Here is a 13,423-nt window from a genome sequence, read left to right on the forward strand (position 1 = left end):
AAGAGAGCAGGAAATATTTAGTTATTTACTAAGGCACAGGATTTACAGTATAGAGCAAATCAAAAGCAACATTTTCAAATGAAGCTCTCTTCCAGCTTCTTTTATTAAAAAGGACAGGTAGGTGTTACTGCAGCTGCCAACCTGAGTAAGGAGGTGAAGAAACAGTAAGTTTGTATTCAGGCCAGAGTCAGTTTATGTTAATTCCAAAGTACCTGTGGCTCTTCTAGAATTCTGTGAAGCTTCGTTACAAGATAAATTTTATTTTCTTCTTCACATCTTCCATAGGTTTTGAGCACCCAAGGAAATTCACAAACATGGTGTTTCATTTCACTTCTATGCATAAGTCAGTCTTTATGATTATTTTGTGGATGGATAAAAGCAATAATCAGGTTAACAGAAGATCAGCACTATAACTCTACAGTAATTCCAGGAGTTGCAGCCAGCTCTAGAGAATGCAGTATAGTTTAAGCACAGGCCTTCTTTCCTTTTAAGTATCTAATTAATAACAACTATTAGACACCAATTTCTGAAGTAGGATAGTCTGTTTAAAGTTTAATACTGCAATAATTTTAACATTTTTTTTTTCTGTGCTACTACTTGAAAATTTTTGCTTATATTGAACAGTAAATATTTTATCCGGGAAAATTGTATAGTTGCATGTCATGTTATGGCTGTGTTTATTGGATTCAATGCATCTCCACAAAGTGCTTATAAATCACAACTTCAGTAATCTCTATTTCAGGTTGCATAAGCAGATGCCAGTGTTGTGGTTCTGTACATTAACTGGTTATGATGGCAATAAAATCAATTATAAGAAATGCCATTTTGGAAGCCAGCACTATAAAGCAATTTTAACATTGGCAAGCTCCCATACCCTCCTGCTTCCACCTACAGTAACTCAAGTGTAGTCATTGTCATGAAAGGTCGCATCTGTATTCATAACCAAAAATTTCTCAAATAAATTAGTGCTGAACATAAAGCATGCACCAAGCTCACTGACAGATTATTAAAAGGCTGCTCTCGCCAGAGGGTGCTTATCTTAATCTGGGACACAGCACTTCAGCTGTGAGCAAGGGGCAGGAGCATCACTGGATACAACTTTTTTCTCTTGCAAACACAAATAACCTGCACATGCTCATTTCTCTGCAAGAGACAGTGTTGGCTGGAATGACATCTCAGCAACTGTGGAAGCATTTCTGCTCCATGTGTGAGGTATAAGTATCACCTCTAACAGTAAAGACATGAAAAAAAAATTCTGTGTAGCATTATATAAAGCAATATATAAAGCTGGATTAGAGACTTTGAAATAAACTCCCTCCAAAGGCCTCCTGACCAATTTATAAAATGAATTTCAGTTACAAACATCAGACTTCCCTGCAGGCAAAACAGAGGTTTACTTTTCCATGCCTGTTACTGAGCCAAGTTCAATTCCTTGATAAACCTTCACAATACAATAAGATAGAAAGGACTAGAAAACAGATCAGACACAAATTTACTCTAAGGTAACACAGGTTTTTGTTAAGTTGGCTGCAGAGATTTATTTGGGCTATCCATTGCCCTGAAACAGAATTATCAAAAAGTGTTCCTTGTATAAAATGTGTATATGATATAGAAGAATTTTCATTATGATACTAAAGGTGCTTCCATTTTCTGATTTTTTTTTTCTTTTAAATAATCTAGGCTATTGTGAGTCTATCATAGAGTTTACATGAAAAAGTTGCATTTAGAATTAGAATTATACTGAGTCTATAATTATCTTGGGTCGTGGACTAATAAAAAAGTTCACTTTTGCCCCCACAAATGTGTTTGGAATGTTGACCTTCAATTCTACAAGCATCTTAATAGTCCAAGTCGCAAACTTGAAAAGGACAGAAGTTGTTAGAGACCAGGCAGGTGCCTTTCTGTCAGCTGAAATTGTATTTTATTTGGTTATATTTGCAAGACTGCTAAAGTAGAGTGGCCATTCTCTAGTCTCTGAAGAGTCTAGCTCTTCATTTCATTGACTAAAATGCTCACCCATTGTTTGGTGGTTCCATTTGAAAACATTGGTCAGAGTTATGCTTATGCTTTTTCAATGCCAGTAGGTTTCACAATTATTTTTTCCCAATATTTGTGGCATTTTATTAATTTTGATGAAGTTCTGTATTAGATTTTGGGTTTACACCTTGAGCTGAAAGTGTAGCCCAAAAACAGGATGGAGCAAGCCCCAGTATGGTGGAGGGAAATTGTCAGGTGGCACAGGTCAGTCTTCCACAGCCTTTCTTAATTCCTTGCTGTTACTGAGCTAAACAGCTGGAGTACACCCCACAGAAAATAAATCCCATGCTTGGAAGTGTAAGTCAGGGTTCAGATTTATATGGAAGTTAGAAAGAGGTAGAAACACAGCAACCAGAATAAAGAGCTAGCAGAAGTCAAAACCCTTTTCAGATTAAAATGAAATTTCCTCCTTTTAAAACCAACCAACTTAGCGGCTCGTACCTTTTGCAAGGCACTTTCCTTTTCAGCGTCGAAAACAGACCTTCTGTTTCAATTAAAAAAAATCAGTTCATCTGAATCTTATTCACATTTTTTAGATCTTCCACCACCACCCGACCCGCCCCCCGGTCAGGGTTTAAGGCAGCCCATAGTGCCGGGCCAGCGCGGAGGCTCAGCCGAGAGGAAGGGGAGCTCTCTGGAGAGGCAGCACGCAGCAGCCAACGTAGATGACACAAAGAGCTCCCTGGACCGGCCCGCTAGGACATCACTAGAGTGGCAGCGACAAGCCCAGGAGTGGATAAGCCCTACAGACCGCCAAGAGGATTTCAGGAAAGCCCAACACAAACAAGCCTTCGGATCAGGTGTGTGCGCGCTGCACCGGCCGAGGCGAGGCAGGCGGCTGCTCCCCACCTCTGCCGAGGGGTTCTGGGCCTGGCAGGGCTCCAGGATCACCTCACACCTCTCTGGGAGAGCGCTGGCCAGGGTCAGGCTGGAGAATAAGGAAAGGCAAAGTGAAACGAGAGCTTGTGATCCAACTACCTTCCCTCCTGCAACAATGAAATTCCATGAGCACCTGACTTGGTGCGCTCTTCGCAGTGTTTTGGATATTAATAATGTTCTCAAGCGTAGGGATGGAGAAAACAGCTTCAGGTCAGCAAGAAAGGAGAGAGATTTTTAGAGTATCTTTCATTAGATGTATTTATTTCTACATATAGGGCCATATTTTCCAGTTCTTTCAACCTGCTTCCAAGTTGGCAGCAGTTTTTACATGTCTGCAAGAAGGCTGATCCTTCTGAGCTGCTGACATTCCTGTATTAAAAACCCTCACTTCTCTTTATTCAAGGATATGACAAAGTAGCATTCATCTCTTAAGCCCAGCAAGATGACAGCACAGGTTTTCACCTTCATACAGGACCTGCACCTTGCCCCAAGCTGACTTCAGCACCTAAATGGATTTCAAGTCTGCACAAATGTGCACAGGAGGTGATGCTGGGCTGGAGTTGTATTTCTACAATATTCACAGTTTCCCTCTCTCAGCCTGACCTGAAGTAAAAGCTGCTGTTTCATCCTAGGGTGTTTTCTTTAACCCATTAATCATCTCATCCCAATGCAGTGCTGATTAGAGGGATACAAGAAGACAGATAAGATTTAAATAAAGAAATTATACTGTGTGTGGAGGTTTTTGTAGGGTTACACTGTTTCTCCACTTATGCATGTAGCTCCCACAGTCATACTAGTGGTACTCTTACCATCCATACTTTTCTTGATTTGATTCACTCTTAAAGCTCCTTGTTAATCTAACATATTAATAACATTGACATACTAAAAAAAGAATAGTAGTGTGCAGACAAATCTGTTATGGGGACAGGAACTACTGGATAAAGTCCTCCTAGGGAAAATACTGCTACCTGTATTTTAAATGTAAACATTTTAAATACAATCCATATTTTAATATATAACAATAATGATACTCTTAAAACCCCCTAATATGTTGGCTGCATAAAGAAATGAGTGGCTGTTCATGTTCTGAAATCATGATGTGAAGTCACAGTTTAAAAATAGCATGTGAAATTCATACTGCTTGGTGAAATGGCAATTTTAATTGCAATTTAGAAGATGTACATACACATAGAAAATAGCCCAAATATATGCCTTGCACTTCTCATTTCCTTGGAAATCATTAAGGATGCTTCTCTGACCTTCTCAGAAGAAAGGCCCTTCTTTTTCCTCTGCCTCATAAGTGTACAAATAGAATTTGTCATTTTTTCTGTGATGCAGAGCTTATAGAGTAGTAAAATTCCCATCCTGCAGGGCACGCATTTTTCTGTCCATAAATAAAGAGAATTTGATCTTGACACTTCCAGTGCCCTGCACTGAAGTGGTTATAGGTACTCTGTTCTTGTCAAATTCAGAATGCCAAGAGCAAGTGAATATCCTTTATGCATAAAGAAGGATGCCTCTAGGAGATGTTACGAGTTTATCCTGGTGTGAGGAGTTCATAAAGTTTGTGCACAAGATGGGCCAGGGCTTCATATCTCTCTGTCTGCATTCTCATTCCAGCCCCTTGCACTACATTCTTGTCTCTGGTAGGTTTTAAAAAGACTACTCCTGTGCACGATGCTGGTTTAGATCACTAAATGTGGGTGTTTTAATAATATTAATTGCGCTTCTTCCCTTTTCCGTTATTAATGGAACAGTTCTTTGGAAATCCATTCTGTCACAGTTTTCAGTACATTTCCAAAAAAGACTTATTATTAGTTATCTGTTTCCAGAAAATAGATAACTTGCAACTTAGGGGGTTTCATTCAGATGTTAGCAAGCTGTGGTCCAAACTTTGAAAGCAAGACCTTTAGTTTGAAGTTGAATAGAATAAAAATACCTTGGTCTGGGATATGTTTCCACTGGTTGCTTTCAGTATAAACAAGATCACTAAGTTCCTGGCAGTGGCTTCATTGTAGAACTGCAGTTAAAGCACATCAAATATGACATTCTCAGCTCTGATGAAAGTGGTGCTAGATCAGGTTACAATTCTTTTGATAAGAGGAAAAGCCTTTTGGTTATTTTCTGAGGTATAGAAGCATTGTTACGCACACATATCCTGATTTCACAGGGGCTAGAATTATATCTTCAAATTAATGGCTCAGCCTTTCAAAGAGAAAGGCACCAGCAAAGCCTCCCCATATTCTTTGCAGGCCTGGACTCTGTTTGGAGAATTTAACAAATGTGAGCCCATTCTCAGAACTGGAGACAACTACTTCTCGTGTGCTAGAATGTTGTGTAAAACCTAGCCTTAGTTTATGTCACAATTCCTTATTTTATGGATTATGTTTATTTCTGAGGCCACAACAGATAATTGAACATACCATATGCTGTATAATGATAATGCACTTTATATTTATTCATGGTTGTTTTTCCTCAATATTTCATTGAACCCGAAGGAGGCCTTATCCTGAGTCCACAAGCTAGAAAAACAAATCAATTGACTATATATGTCATCTTCCAACTCTTTTGCAATGCTAGTGACTTTTGTTTTCGTCCTTTAAAAATGTATCCATCTTTCTGCTAAACTGAGTTATGCTGCTTGCTTTATTTCTGCTTTAATGCAAACTGCTCTATATTTTACCCAGCTTTTGGAAACCAGATTTGCATCTGACTCTCTTGTTAGGTCTTGATATATAAAAAAAACAAAACAAGTAACATAATTTAGGAGAGACCGTGGCTGTTAAATGCCATTTTACAGTGTCTTTCAAGCATTTCTTTTTATTTTAGCAAGGACAGCACACAGTCATAGCACAAAACACTGATAATGCCCTGAAGTCCTGCAGCACAAATACTCTGGTCCCTTGGGCAGGACCAGAGTGAGATACTCTGGCAGGGAAAGAAGTCAGCTGCCTGCCCTCTTCTGCAACAAATTTACCTTAAAAACAGGCTCAGTTCAACAGCAGCTCATGTGGGGAATCCCCACATCCTACTCTTTTGTGGCAAATAATGAAATCCTGAGTTTCTCCCACAAATTTGTTCTCATTTAGCACTTCTCCAAGTTAATTATGTCTCTGCTGAAGTCTTTGAAAGGGCTTCAAGCTTGTGAATAAAAGCGTTTTTATCTCCTCTTTCTTTCCAACCATCCCCACCTACTTTTCCTTCTGTGTTCCTTGCCCTCTGTCAAAGAAAGTCCATTTCTCCTCAAAAGGTTGTTTAAGAGTGAAGACAATTGGAAAACCAAAATAAAGAAAACCCTTTTGGCCTAAATTCACTTTGAAAAAGGGCAAGATTCAAGCAGTAGAAATCCCACTGATTTCAGAAGGGACAAAGCTGTGTTTGAGGTTAGGCATATATATACTCATATTCTTTCTTCAATCAAACTATATTTAGCAAGATCTCTTTCTCCAGCTTCTGAGATGGCAAAAGTGGATCAGATGCAGCAAAGAAATAAAATAGTGCTTCCATTTCAATGTTAAATCAGTGCTGCTGTTTTGCTTCTTAGATTTGGACTATTCCAACAGTATCTCCAGGAAATGCTAATCAGAAGTGATGTCTTGTTTTACTTGATGCTATGTGAAGACATAAAGTCTTATGCCTTATTGCCATTAATCCTGCTCTTGAAAGCAGTTCATTATTACAGGTCTTCACGAAAAAAGAATCCAAGTGAGCAAAAGTAGGTCTTTTGCTCATAATGGAACATGAAACAGGCTGCAGGATTATTTATCCACTCCAACTGCAATGTATAATATAATATTTTCCAATGTAATTCAACACCAGTTAAAACAAAAATGTTGGTGTACTTTGCATCATTATAAATTACTGAGTACCTTGTAGATAATTAAATTAGCTGATATTGTAGTTCTTTGTCTAAACTGATTGAGTTAATGTTGCCATAATTAAAGCTAAAGAAAAGGAAAAAGCATGTTTATGTAGGCTGGAAGCAAAAGCCCAATCATAGCTTCATTGTGTCGGAAATTGCATGTTCACCTATTTTTATTAAAGTATCTATGATTCATGATCTCTTATTCATAATGAATGTAGACTTTTTATAATTAATACAAACTGACTTAGGAGTTCATAGGGAAGCAAGATTTAAATTCATACTGGCTTCCCTGTCCTTGGGATACAAACAACTCTTAGTTGTGTATTTTCTTAAGTAAAATTGTTATGCCATAAAGCAAGACAGATATGAATGAGTATGATGTGCATAAATGAATAGCTTGTTTATTCCTACTTCTAGGATTATTTATTGGTATTTACTTTGCTTTGTCTTGCTTTTCTAGAAGAGGCACTCGTACCATATAGTAAACCCAATTTCCCATCCCCTGGTGGCCACAGCTCTTCAGGAACATCTTCTTCTAAAGGATCAACTGGACCTAGAAAAGGTGAAGTCTTGCGAGGAGGTCACCAACGCAATGCCAGTGACCTTCTCGATATAGGCTATGTGGGATCAAACAGTCAAGGACAGTTTACTGGTGAATTATGTAAGTTTACCTCTAGCTCCAGTTAAAACTATCAAATAGATAAAAGAAAAGAATTATAAATCTGTTGTGAAGGGAGTAGGGAGTTGTGTGTGATAATCAGATTAAGCTTTATCCAGACCTTTTTGCCTTCTGAGGCGTATTGCATGTGATGGCAAACAAATGTCATCCTTCTTTGGAGCAGTTCAAATCTGTGTAAGCCATGCCAAAGCTAACTACATGGTACATCTCTCACTGTGTAATGCTAGTGAAGCATGGGGAAATGAGAAGGAATTCTAGTAACTTAGAAATTTTTTTTTTTTTGGCAAAGTGTAGTGTGCTTGTCTTGGAAATGCCAATGATGGATTTCCTCAGCCTTCCCCTTCATTTCCTGTTGGTTGATGAGAAGTGTTCTCTTAGATGGAGGTCCTCTTTTCTTGATTGTGTAGAGCAGTTTTGCAGTTTTACATCTCCACTCTTTTCCTCAGCATCCCTGGACAGGGAAATTGTTTTCCAAATTTGTTTTCTGTTATCACTCAATATCTGTTAAACTTTGTGTGAAACCATGTTGATGCTGCCTGTGTGCTGGCAGTACCAGCTGCCCAAAGGCTTGACTGTGTTGTTTGAAAAAGTACATCAAAACCCTAGCATGCTCAGGCATACTGGTGTGTTTAACAGACTTATTAATGGTAAAAAAAGCAGTGGAGCTATGGGCATGTCTGCATCCTCCTGCTGCAGTCAAACCCTCAGCACCTCCTGGCAGTTACTGCCCCATAGCTGTAAGAGAGCTAATGGTGACCCATGAGCCCTGAGGAGTGCAGTCTCACACATGGTGTTGGTAAGTGCTAAATTTTAGCATCCCTGGCTTTTCATCTTAGAAGCAATTAACCCTGTTCTCACAACCTATTGAATATTCATCCTGTGCTGCAGTAATATTGCCATAGGCTTTATTTGTGTGGGTTTTTTTCCCCTTATTACAACCTCTTTCTCTCTCTTTTGTTTCTCTCTATAGAGTAGTTGAGAAGACACATTGCAAGCTGCTCTGATGGACCATCAGGTCTGAACTCATGGAAGTGATGACACTAAACAGTGCAATGAACATTTTCTTTATTTATGTACTATTAAAAGAACTGTAAATGCAATGTAAAGACACACAGCCACACATATCCCACAGATACTTTACTTGTGTTCTTCTCTTTAATACACCATCCACCTTAAACTATTCCTTGTCAGGAGTATATAAAAAAAAAGAAAGAAAAAAAAAATCACCCTCCAGGATTAAAAGGATTTCCTTCTGTATATAATTTCTTTTGTTGCATTGCTATGCAAGCTCACCTTCTTTTTAGCTATGTTCATATTCATGTCTGTTTTTACTGGTCTGTTGTACTATATGTGAATTAATAGGCTGTGGTGCCATATATTAACTTTTAATTGTGTAACTTTTATGTTTAAAGTTTGCACTGCAATTTTATTTGGTGATAAGCACAAAACTCTACTCCTCATGACATGAAGAAAAAAGAGACTGAATGTGTGAAGAAGGTTTACGTCCTGTAAGCTACTTTGGATAACTCTGGATGTAAAGGAGTATGTTAGGTGGTTTTCCATTGGGGTGTAGAAATGAGAAAGTGACAGGCAAAACTGATGTCAGTGAAGACATTAGAGACAGATTTTAAACCTTTTAAACCTTTTAAAAGCAAGCAACATAGTTGCTCTTCCTATTTAAGAAGGGGTCAGAAGTTGGAAGTGTGAGATTAAAGAGTGAAAATGAAAACTAAAGGGAGCATGAGATGGCCTAGACCCTTTCACTAGAATGATACCTTTAGTATCTGCTTTTAGCCATCCCATGCCACTAAGTAAAGGGGAAGAAAAACAAACCTTGCTACAAATAAAAGAACTTAAGGTGTTTCACTAAAGCTGTTTTTATTTTGCAGTTTTAAAAGAATTATTACCGTTAATTTCTCCAGCCCAAAATATAGGACAGAGATTTTCCAGGAGAGACAAACCATATAAACACAAGGGATACCTAGTAAGAAGATAAGAATGCAATTTATTATTAAGACATATTCAGGCTGCTTCCAAAAAATTGAAATGTCATAGTATCTTATTTCATCTTTCCAATACATGTACAGTACGATAGAGGATAAAGCTGCACCACTGAAATTCATGACATTAATTGTTTTGATGCAGTCTACACAACCCTTTCTGTTCCATACCTGAAGTCTGCAAGAGCTGAAGTTGGATCCACTAAATTTGTAGTAAAATGTTTAGTGTTTGGATGGAAAGAAATGGTCAAATTATTTTTGGCTTGCATTAAGAATGTTTCAGGCAATACAATTCATCCAAAAAGTTGGATATAAGCAAAGGAAATCTTTGACCTGTGTTTTAGTGAGTGGCTTCAAACTCTACTATGGTGAGGAAATAACGCATGTTTATACACTTTTTGAATAAATCAGACTCTGTAAGTGGACATTAATGACAGCATCCTGTCTCTTCATTAATTTTCATTATTTTGTCCAAGTCTTCTTTACCTGTCAAATCTCAAAGAGTAAATTGTCAAGCTTTTCTTAGAATATTGTGTGTGGCTAACCCACCCATTATTTCGATGCTTAATTTAAATATTGCATCTTAGAGCTTATTTCTGTTAGTTATCTGACCATGAACACAAGTTTCCATTGAATACTCTTTTTATATAACCAGTCTATGTTGTTTTATATTTTGCCTTGGAGCTCACCAGTATTAAGAACACTTTTTGTCATGGCAGAATTTTAGAAAAGTAAATTCCGATGCTAAGTATGTGTTGCTTTTCATTTCATTAACTTGTTCCATGATAAGATAAAACACTACAGCCATCAACTATTACTCAGCACTATTGAATATTGAAAAATGCTAGTTAACTCCCTTAAGGTCAAGATGAGTTATTTAGCAAGCTACAAAGAAAAAGTTGAGGAAAAAAGTATGAATTTATTTACATATGTGACCAATGAGTATATGCCATTTTCCTGCTTATTAAAACACTGTAGTTAAAAACAGAACTTAAAATTGTGCAAAAATGTTCAAGTAAGATAAAAAATGCAGTGTAATTACATATACATGTTTTTTATTTTGGTATTACCATATGGAGAGAAGACTAATCAGAATACAATTCAATCTTAATTCTCTGGAAAATGTTTAACTCAGTCACTGATAGTTGGTTTTTCCCCATTTAATTCAAAAGCTTGTGCTGAGCTTTGGTGGAACACCTTACTCACTCTCTTCTATTCAAAATTCAGTATCATTAGAGGTTGATAAAGCCATTCAAATTACTTTCAAATATGTGTTTTATCTCTTCCACTGGAAAGTAAATGTGTGTCAGTATTAAAGCTGTTCAGTACCATGATATTCACTAACTTGTCCATCTGCTTCTGTACATTTTTGTTCATTAATAATTTGCTTACAATATTACATAAGGTGTTGTTGTGTATGGCAAAGTGTTTCCATTATCTTACAGGTGATGTCTCTTCTTTTTTTTTCTCTCTCTTTTCTATACAGTGTACTTCCAATGAACCACAGTACATATTTTTTAAAATGCCATTTGATTTACTATTTTAAAAGAAGTATTCTTCTTTTTTTAAAAAAAAATTAAAACATTTATTGTGAATAATGTGTTTAAAGAAAAGGGATGTTGTGGCAGCACTTAGAATTGTTTTTTAATTTGTTTTTTTTTTAAAAAAAACTGTTTATTGGCTACAGTTTGTTCACAAAAAAGTATGACCTCTTAATGTGTTTCATTGGTATTGTTAGTGCAGCAAAGTTTAATTGGCATAAGAAGTTGGTTAATAGTACTGTTGAAGTGTGTATTGTATATTTACTGGGGAAAAAATAAAACATATTCACATTTCAAATCTATGTTAAAAGACCTTGAGTAAGGAGTCGATATGTGAAAACCCAAACAGGAATAACCAGGCAGTAATAACATAGACTGAGCTATAATCATCACTGTCCACTTACAGGTGACAAGGAACATTTTATATGCTGTTTTTTGAGCTAAGCAGTAAACACTGCCTGTCCTAGGGGTTTGTGTTTAATGTCCTGTCTGTACTGGAACAGTTGTAGCGCTGTAATTACACTGATACAGCTATTCCAGTGAATATTCTGCTTTATGTGAATATTCTCAGAGTGTGGGGGCTCTGCCTAGAGCCCACAGAGCAGTGGATGTGTAAAACCTGGGCTGAACCCTCACACCTGGGGTTTGGTACTGCTGGAGCTACTGCCAACCCAGTAGAGAATACCCTAAAATGTATGGACAGGTGCTAGGTCAATTTTTCTCAATCTTTGCACTGAATAACTGCTCAATTTTAAATGCAGGTGGGCTGAGGGACCAAATAATGAATTGTTCCATGTGCTTCAGTGGTGTATTGCTGTATGGGCAGCCAGTTCAGTGATGCAAGGAACAGACATTTCCTATTTTTATATTTCTTTTTTAATTTTCTTTTTTTTTTCCTCAAGTACACATCTAAGTCAGTAAATCTTTAGAGTACCTTTTGATTGTCACCTGAAATGCAACAGAAACACCATTCCTTGGGAAAAGATAAGGTGCATGGAATGTTTTTGAGGATGTTAATTTAACTACACACCAGTGCAAAAGGAAGGCATGACTGTTTGAAATAATTGTGTGCTGGTTTATGCTTGCCTCTCAGCCCATGCATTGCCAGCCACAAGAGGTGTGTACTGGGGCTGAGAAAGAGTCCTCACAACTGAAAGAGGAAAGGGAATAGGGTAGGGGGAGATTTTGGCAGGAACTTTTATTTTAAAAAGAAAAATTACAGGCAGCTACTTTGGCTAGTCTACAATATATGCAGTCTGGGTTTTTCTTATGGTTAATGACCTTGTGGAGTTTTAGCAGGGGAACTAGAAAGAAAAAAGTTGACCTCCTTATGTAAAGATTTTGGGGTACTTGTTTGCTGAGGGAAGGCTTTAATTTCATTTTTATATTTTTAACTTGTTTTGTGTTCCATCTATCTGGAACACATTAGCTAAAAAAAATAAATTGTTTTTGAAAACCATGCAGGCGGCGAAAAATTCATTTAGGAGGCACATTCAAATAGCAGGAAAAAGGGAAAAAATAATACTAAAATAAGGAACACATAATGATTTCGAGACAGCCAAGTCCTCCACAGTTTCACATGCAATTTTGAACAGTACAATAATATGTATAAACCTCATTACTTTTGGTTTCCATACCAAAACAAAGTACCCAAAGTCCATAGGAGGCCTAGATCCTTGGGACACTAAATCTGGTGCTTTGTTTTAAATATGTGGTTAATCCAGGCTGGTGAGAGAGGAGAATTCTCAGGGTTGTACGAGGCCCCAGCCCTGGCTGCTCAGACCCCAGCAAGCCTCCAGCCCTCCTGGCTTTAGGCTCAGTGGGTTCCAGTGGATCCCAGACAGGTCAGCATGTAGAGGAAGGTCACTTCTCTGAGGATGGAGTTTTCAGGGCAGGGAAGGTTTCCAATGCCTGTGGCACCATGGTGGTCTGCATGAGCTCACTTAGTCAGGCACTTAGTCTCACATTTTGGGACTGGCCTCCCCAGCTCTTAGTGCTCTCCTGCTGCGGTCTGTGCCCTCAGTGCTGATGCTGTTCCCTGGATCTGGGGTGTCTGCCATGGGGGCTGCAAGAGCAGAAGGGCCATGGAGGTGCTCTGCATACATTGATGTCTGGATGTATGGATAAATGCTTTATCAATTCAGGGGGAATGGGGACACAGCAGAGCAGTGGCACCAAACACCTGCTCTGCTGTGTCTAGCTTGTTTCCCGCTTCTCTTGAGGACTGAGCTCTTTCCTGCCAACACTCCTCCACCCAAATTAACAGGTACAACTCACATGGGACCCACAGGAGATGTAGGGCCATGCCCACATGCACAGTGGACTGGTTATTTGGGGAGAAGTAGCTCTGAGTTCCACAGCTGGCATGAGAACTAGATTCCTCTTCAGCCTGACTTTATTTTACTGTGTAGCTATGTCCAGG

The 13,423-nt window shown here is 38.1% G+C and overlaps 1 protein-coding gene across 28 annotated transcripts in view; it reads left to right on the plus strand.

Moving 5' to 3' along the window:
* The window catches only part of ROBO2 (roundabout guidance receptor 2), a 1,015,778-nt gene extending 1,004,467 nt beyond the window's left edge, over nucleotides 1-11,311 (plus strand). For 11 of the 28 annotated variants that reach the window (XM_086883509.1, XM_086883506.1, XM_086883513.1 and 8 more), the window contains 3 exons: nucleotides 2,574-2,837; nucleotides 7,242-7,442; nucleotides 8,431-8,578. In XM_086883509.1, coding sequence (XP_086739635.1) covers nucleotides 2,574-2,837; nucleotides 7,242-7,442; nucleotides 8,431-8,432 — 467 coding nt within the window. In that variant the 3' untranslated portion in view covers nucleotides 8,433-8,578. Of the gene's footprint in view, nucleotides 1-2,573; nucleotides 2,838-7,241; nucleotides 7,443-8,430 lie in introns of all 28 variants that reach the window. The other 17 variants (XM_086883528.1, XM_086883521.1, XM_086883526.1 and 14 more) reach the window with 3 other exon arrangements.
* Nucleotides 11,312-13,423: the final 2,112 nt, after the last annotated feature.

The sequence above is a fragment of the Cyanistes caeruleus genome, chromosome 3 (genome assembly GCF_971803275.1).
Source record: "Cyanistes caeruleus chromosome 3, bCyaCae1.hap1.1, whole genome shotgun sequence".
NCBI lineage: Eukaryota > Metazoa > Chordata > Aves > Passeriformes > Paridae > Cyanistes > Cyanistes caeruleus.